Genomic DNA, 7,881 nt, shown 5'->3' on the forward strand with positions numbered 1-7,881 from the left:
CTTTCACAAGAGGGCCTGGGTTGAAAAGGACCACAATGATCATTGAGTTCCAACCCCCTGCTGTGTGCAGGGTCACCAACCAGCAGACCAGGCTGCCCAGAGCCACATCCAGCCTGGCCCCTGTAGGGATGGGGCATCCACAACCTCCTTGGGCAACCTGTTCCAGTGTGACACCACCCTCTGTGTGAAAAATCATCTCCAAAACCAGCGGCACCACAGCTATGGAATGAGGGGAGAAGCTGTGCGATTATGCTGGCTGGAGGCAAAGCGTGAGGGCCGCGATCCTTCAGCCACAAGGCAGAACTGTGGTAGCGCATCCCTACGGCCCCCTCATGGTCCCTCACGGCCGCCTCGCAGCCGCTGCAGCCCCTCACGCCCACTGGGACCAATCACGGCTCGGAGCGCAGCACAAGCCCCGCCCACTCCATCACGCCCCACCTCTTGGGGGCGGGGCATAAGCGACCCGCATTGCGCCTGCGCGGCTCCGGCAGGCTATATAAAGACGGCGGTGGAGAGTCGGGGCGCTGTTCGCTTTCCGCCCGCCGCGAGCTGACAGCTCCGTGACGTCACTTCCGGCCGGCGGTAGCTGCAGCAGAAGGAAGGAAGGATGGAGGCGGTTGTGCGGCGCTGCCCGTTCCTGGCCCGCGTCTCGCAGGCCTTCCTGCAGAAAGCCGGGCCTTCCCTGCTCCTTTATGCCCAGCACTGTCCCAAAATGATGGAGGCGGTGCCGCCTGCCGCTGCTCGAGGCCTCGCCACCTCCGCTGTTCGCGGACAGCATGCAGAGGAGACCCCTGCGGCCCAGCCGGGTGAGTGCGGCCCGCTGTGCTGAGCGACCCGGCGCTGTGCGCGCAGGGGGAGGCTCCCGGCACAGCCGGCTTCTGAATGAATGCTTAATGCTTTAAAGCTCAACGGTTGTTGAGCGTGGGTGCCGTCAGGTGGGCGGCTCTGCTGTGGGTGCATCTGGGCTTGAGCCAAAACCTTAACCTGCTATGGGCAGCCCTGTTGTCCCACCCTGAGGAAGCATCTCCTGGGCTGAGGTTTAGTGTTGGTGGATGAAAACAGCAGGTGTTCAGAGTAGGAATCTTCCTCTTAGGAGTCAATGAGGGATTTTTTGACCTCAGAAGGGTGTGGTGCTGTGTCCAGCATCTGAAATCAGGTGCTCCTTGGGTATTGTTGGGATTTCTTATGTAAATAGTATGTGAGTGCCTAGGTAAGTAACTCTCAATGACTTGTGCTATGTGAGTTGCTAGAGAAATGCATGGAGAACCTGAAGCAGCTATTAAAATGATAAAGCTGAAGTGCTTTCCTTTTTCTCTGCCCTCCTTAGAGGCCAAAAATGCCAAAGAAGTGGCCCTGCAGAACGCAGATGGGTCACAGCCTCCTGCTGACCACCCACCTGCTGCTGCTGGCCAGAGCTCTGCCACAAAATGCCCATTCCTGGCAGCTCAGATGAACCACAAGAGCAGCAATGTTTTCTGCAAAGCCAGCTTGGAACTGCAGGAGGATGTGAAGGAAATGCAGGTGGACAGGAAAGGTATGTACTGTGTGCACTGCTGCATTGGTTCCTTCTGAGAGCTTTTGGTACTTGATATTCTTCTACCCCGTGCCAAGTGGAGCAGTCATTGGATACCTTATGTGGGTAAGGTTATGGCAAACTGCAACAAAAAGTTGTTGGAGAATGCAGGTATTAATGGTGAGCCTGCAGTATTGTTGCAGTCATTGCTTTGGGTGATCATCATTCAGAAATCCTGTATGCCATAGTTTGATACCCTGGTTATAAGTGTGTGAATTAGTTTGGTGAATCTCTCAAAGCAGGCTGCTGGGACAAGAAAGCTTTACCAGAGTGTTGTTATAGACAAGGGTGGTACATACATAGAGAGAAGAAACAGGCACAGGATGCTGTGCAAACAGCAGCACAAATCTAAGCTGGAAAGCAAGTGACCAACAGCTCTTTCTTTTGTAGAACTGAAGGGTGTTGGCTGACTTGCATTCCTGATGCAAAAGTGCTGCCCTTCAAGGAAGAAACTTTTCACCAACATCAATAAAACCTTGCCATGCTCCTCGAAAAGGAAGCCTGTTTTCTCCTTTTTAGTGGCATTGTTTAAAAAAGAACAAACACTCTGCTAGCTGAACAAAGTTCTGGAGGTGGAGAGGAAGCTGCCAGCTAGAACTCTGCCTTCAGTTAGCTATGTTCAGATGAGTGCTGTAACTCTGTAGGATGGGGCTCTGAGTCATGATGAACCAAATTTGTTGTAAGGAGATCATATGTGGTGGTGTGATTATGTTGTATGGGACAAAAAGGAAAACCTTTCTAATCCAAATTACTAGCCAGTGCAATGGCTGAATCTGGCAGGAGTGTATAGATCCAGGCATGTGCTTTCTGAAGAATGAGGAGTTAGTTAAAAGTTTACCTTTCTGAATTAAATTTAAACAGCTCTATCTCAAACTGATCAGCTTACTGTAATTCATTATGATATCTGTAGGTAAAGAATTTGCCAAAATACCAACTAATTCCATGGTGAGGAACACTGAGTCTGAGGGAGAAGAGCAGAGTGGCTTGCTCAAGAAGTTTAAGGACATTATGCTGAAGCAAAGACCTGAAAGTGTGTCTCATCTGCTTCAGGATAACTTGCCAAAATGTAAGACTGTCTGGCAGTACCCTCTCGGGCCCGATCTCTTGTGATTACTTCTTTTTTTTCCTGTGTGCTAAAATCTTTGTTTCATTTCAGCTGTATCCACCTTCCAGTACGATCAGTTCTTTGAGAAAAAGATAGATGAAAAGAAGAAAGATCACACCTACCGAGTGTTCAAAACGGTGAACCGAAAGGCACAGATCTTTCCCATGGCAGATGACTACTCTGATTCCCTGATCACCAAGAAAGAGGTGTCAGTGTGGTGCAGCAATGATTACCTGGGCATGAGTCGTCACCCTCGTGTGTGCGGAGCAGTTATGTGAGTAGGGCTGCATTCCTAAGAGATGGATACAGTTTAGGGTGCTCTCAGGAGCATCTGTAGGCAGACTGCTGTAGAATTGACCACATTATGCTGCATAAGCTGCTTCTGGGGTCTGTCTTGGTATAATTAAGCTTATACTCCACTCTTCAGCTAGTGTGGGTGACTTAATATTTGGCTCCATGGCTGCAAAATTTACGTGTCAGTCCCTGACCCATTCCTTGACTTTTTCTTTTTTCCTCTGAAACCCTTTTCCCAACTACTACCAGTTAGACTGGATGATGTGTTGCAACTATTTCTAGTGACTGATTCCTTAGTTCAGTGAACCCCTGAGTTGTGCAGGTTGTTCAGGGACCTTTAAAACTAACAGCAGCTTTTTGCAGCCATTTCTTTTTTAAGATGATTAAAGAATCACTGGTGAAGATATTTTAGTACATATTCATTTATGTAACAGATGAATGTTAGTGTCACTAACGTATCTTTTTGGACCGTTTGTAGGGATACACTGAAACAACATGGTGCTGGAGCAGGAGGCACAAGAAATATTTCAGGAACAAGCAAATTTCATGTTGACTTGGAAAAAGAACTGGCTGATCTTCATGGAAAAGATGCAGCCTTATTGTTCTCATCTTGCTTTGTAGCTAATGATTCCACCCTCTTCACTCTTGCTAAAATGCTGCCAGGTGAGAATTAGCTGTATCTTGTATTTACTGCAAAGCACAGCCTTGTCCTAAGCAGCTGAGAGAATGCTTTCCAGGTGTCTGTTGCTAGTGCAGATTCATCGTACTCATCCAGCAGAGTATGCTCTGTCAAGTGCTGCATTTAAATTATGTTCAGCTCCTGCAAATCATGGTGCTGAGCCTGAGAAGCAGAGCTATTTACTGCAGAAAGGATTGGAGAAAGAACACAGGATCTTCTGCTCCCTCACTTGAGAATTAGGCAGGAAGAATTTGGTATCCCCCCCATCTGTGAGTGTGAATTTCTCTATCCCTTCTGCGTGGTCCAAGAGGGATTTCCTTTAACTTCAGAGGTTCTTGCCTAAGATATTAAGGACTTAGGAAATACAGGAGGTTCTTCTTAGTCTCAGGTTCATATTAGTTTAAACACCTAATAGAAACCTTACATATTTCTGCTTCATGATCCGCTCTTCTGATCAAGGGCGTCGCTTTGAGAACATACTACCCTTGCTGCTTGAGTGCTTATGGTATATAAAATCCTGCTCTGCATTAGCTGATGCTTTCTGTACTTGATGTGTAACTGGGTTGTTCCCTCAGGCTGTGAGATCTACTCTGATTCTGGAAACCATGCCTCCATGATCCAGGGGATTCGAAACAGCAGGGTGCCAAAACACATCTTTCGCCATAATGATGTCAACCATCTTCGAGAGCTGTTAAAGAAGTCTGATCCATCTACCCCTAAAATTGTAGCATTTGAAACCGTGCACTCCATGGATGGTAAGATGACATAGGCTGCTCTCTCTTTCCAGTGTAGCCTGTACTGAGATCTGTATTTTGGGTCTGGAAGTACAAATTGCTGTAAGTGTTTGAAGTGTAATGTTTGTCCAAGTTGAGTGCAGAGGATCCTAAACTGCATTTTGCTGCTTTGGTCTGTAGGTGCTGTCTGCCCTCTGGAAGAGCTGTGTGATGTTGCCCACGAGCATGGGGCAATCACTTTTGTGGATGAAGTGCATGCTGTGGGGCTGTATGGAGCTCGAGGTGGTGGGATAGGGGACCGAGATGGAATCATGCACAAGATGGACATCATCTCTGGAACGCTCGGTATGCACAGCCTGACAGTTTCACAGAAGCTTACATATTCTAAGGTTGCAAAGCTTCTGAGCAGCCAAATTAAGTGGGTTAACTCAAAATCTGTCTATTGAAATGAACTTGCTAAGGATTTACTGAGGGGAGGGGGAGAGGGTTTAGTATTTTTTCAAAAAGCCCAAAGGATTTAAGTATGTCCCAGTTTGGAAAGCATTTGTTAAGCTACTTACTTTGTCTTAAATCTTTTAGGTTAGCATTCTTGCTTTAAACAAGCTAGTAAAAAAAAAAAAAGAGTCCTGAGTCAATTCAGGTGAGAAAGCTAGCAGGGTAGCACTCTGTACATGGTTCTTTTATGTGAAATGGAGTGTTCCTAATCCAGAAACCTGAGATGGGGGGGTTACGTAAAAAGACTTGGCAAGTGCTGAAGCAACTGCTATTATCTGAGGAGAATGCAAGCTTGGCAGTGAGTTTACTGCTGCAAATGGGAAAGTTGTTTAAACAGCACCTAAAACATAAATAAAACTTAGTAGGGGAGCTAGTGGCTTGAGCTCTGACAGCTTTGTTCCATTTTCATTAGGATGTGACCCTCAACACCCAGATTTTGTGTGGCCCTACTTGGGTACCAGAGCATCCCCCTATTTGGAAAGTAAGCATTGATCACACAGAGTAACCACCATGCGTGCTCTTCAGGAGTGTAGGCTATTTCCAGCATCTCTGGAACAGATTTAAAGTAATCTGCTGAGAGACTTAGTGTTGATCTTCTTGGGTCACTACCAAAGACTGTGCTTCTGAGGTCTTCCCCAAATCAGAAGCTGGGTGTTTGATGTGGTCTGGAACTATCCTCACTGTGTACGAGCTAAATAGGTGTTATCAGGGTTTAGAAACGAAGCTTTGACATCTCTTGAGTACAGGCAAGATGAGAGGGAGGGGTTGAAATGGTTGCCTGCCATGCACTTCCAACCATTCTGATGGGTTTGAGGAAGAAGCTTGGATTACTTAAATTTTTAATTTCTGAATTGTTTTTTAGGCAAAGCCTTTGGCTGTGTGGGAGGATACATCTCCAGTACAAGTGCTCTGATAGACACTGTCCGTTCTTATGCTGCTGGCTTCATTTTCACAACATCCCTGCCACCCATGCTCCTGGCTGGTGCCCTCGAATCTGTCCGAACTCTGAAGAGTGCTGAGGGACAAGTATTGAGGCGCCAGCACCAACGCAACGTGAAGCTCATGAGACAGATGCTGATGGATGCAGGGCTTCCTGTAGTGCACTGCCCAAGTCACATCATTCCAATAAGGGTGAGTACTTAAGATCTCTAACAGAGGGCCCTGGTGTCTGTGGTTATGATCAGGTTGTTTCTCAGTATTAATAGTCATGAAGTTCAAACTCTGTCCTACTTATATGCTGCGAATCTAGCTTACCTCTCATGTCTCAAGAATAAAGGCTGTGATTGAATTGACTTCAGCCCACTATAAATGTTGTGAAGTAAACTGATAGTGTGTGAAACTCTCAGTCTGAAAGTATGGGTAAGACACAGATGGTAGGAATAAGCCAGTAAGAAGAATTGAAGTATAAATAATTACCTGTTTAGGCTGCAGAGGGCTCTGGAGTGGAGACTTTGAGTTCCTATGTCTGATGGATATTCTGTCTAGTGGGTGGAAGGGAGGCTTGTCATGTTTGACTCCTGTGGCTGATGAAGTTAGGCTGACAACTTTTGCTACCTTTGTTGATACTGAAACTTAGTTTGGAACTTCAGGTTGCAGATGCAGCTAAAAATACAGAGATCTGTGACAAACTGATGAGCCAGCACAGCATCTATGTCCAAGCAATCAACTACCCCACGGTTCCTCGTGGAGAAGAGCTGCTACGTATTGCTCCTACACCTCACCACACCCCTCAGATGATGAGTTATTTTCTTGGTGAGTGGACTCATGCTTTAGTATGATGAGAAGACTGGGCTGCTTATGCAATCTTACAGATAAGACTAGGAAACGATTAAATTTTAAGTGATACTGGCTGGATAATGCTTGCTGCAGCTTTCATGTCCTATGCTTGTGCACCTAACGTGAAAGCCAACAGACTGACCTAGAATACTGTGCTCTCCCAGTGCATTCCTACATTCAGCCAGTTCTGTCCCAGTCACTCCTGCTGGGGCTGCTTGTACATCATCCAAGCAACCTTAACAAGAGAAGATTAACTGCAGCCCTATTGTGTCATTCCAGAGGTGAATTATCCTAAACAATTCTTGCATCTCTTCCTTTCCTGGGATAAATGTTCTGTCAGTTCTCTTTTGCTGAAGTATCTGATGTTCTGAGTTGTGATCTTGGTGTGTTTCCTTGTTTGTAACAGAAAGGCTGCTGGCTACATGGAAGGATGTTGGGCTGGAGCTGAAACCACACTCATCAGCTGAATGCAACTTCTGTAGAAGACCTCTACACTTTGAAGTGATGAGCGAAAGGGAAAGATCCTACTTCAGTGGCATGAGCAAACTAGTATCTGTCAGTGCATGAAAGTAACAGTGTTAATCCTATTCTTATCTAGTTCTCATATCCAATCAGTAGCATTTTTAAATTACTTAATAAGCATTTTAATCATAGTTAAAGCACTAAGCTCTGAAAATAAATTTCTAGAGCCCCTGTCCAGTTGTGTTTTTTATTTCTTTTCGATTTAGCCTCCATAAGAAAAAGTGTCAATAGTTAGAAGGGCATCCCATTGAATAAAAAGTGCTCTACACTATCAGCTGGAGTACTGTCTCTTCAGTCAGTGTCAGCCAAAACATCAGCAATTTCCTACTTCTAACTCTAGAAGGTGTAGGTTTATTACAAAAGAGAAGACTTAGTGATACTAAGAGTTTCTCATCAGTCTAGCTCTGTTCCCCTCTGCTTTCTGATGCCTTTATCCTTGTGCACTGTGGGCATCTCCCTGGCTGGAGATAGAAGGTTGCTCATAGTTGGCACAGTCCTGCCAAGTCTGCATTCCTGAGTCTGAGAGCTCACCTTCAGTGGAAAAACTGCTTGTCAGTGACTGGTCCTTAATCATTCAGCTCTTGGACAGGTCTGACATTGCTGCTTTTGCAACCTTTGAAAAATTTGCATGGCAAATGGGGTAACAGGCCTGTTCAAAGCTGTCATGCATAGTGGAGTCAGGGAAGTAATTCTGTGGGTGTAT

The 7,881-nt window shown here is 45.9% G+C and overlaps 1 protein-coding gene across 1 annotated transcript; it reads left to right on the forward strand.

Moving 5' to 3' along the window:
* Positions 1-514: 514 nt before the first annotated feature.
* Positions 515-7,440, forward strand: ALAS1 (5'-aminolevulinate synthase 1). The gene is made up of 10 exons (XM_031611667.2): positions 515-806; positions 1,328-1,534; positions 2,484-2,639; positions 2,730-2,952; positions 3,451-3,635; positions 4,227-4,406; positions 4,566-4,730; positions 5,743-6,011; positions 6,470-6,632; positions 7,063-7,440. Exons 1-10 carry the CDS (start codon positions 608-610, stop codon positions 7,221-7,223), a joined length of 1,908 nt encoding a protein of 635 aa, XP_031467527.1. The 5' UTR covers positions 515-607; the 3' UTR covers positions 7,224-7,440.
* Positions 7,441-7,881: the final 441 nt, after the last annotated feature.

This window comes from Phasianus colchicus, chromosome 11 (genome assembly GCF_987193195.1).
Source record: "Phasianus colchicus chromosome 11, bPhaCol1.hap1.1, whole genome shotgun sequence".
NCBI lineage: Eukaryota > Metazoa > Chordata > Aves > Galliformes > Phasianidae > Phasianus > Phasianus colchicus.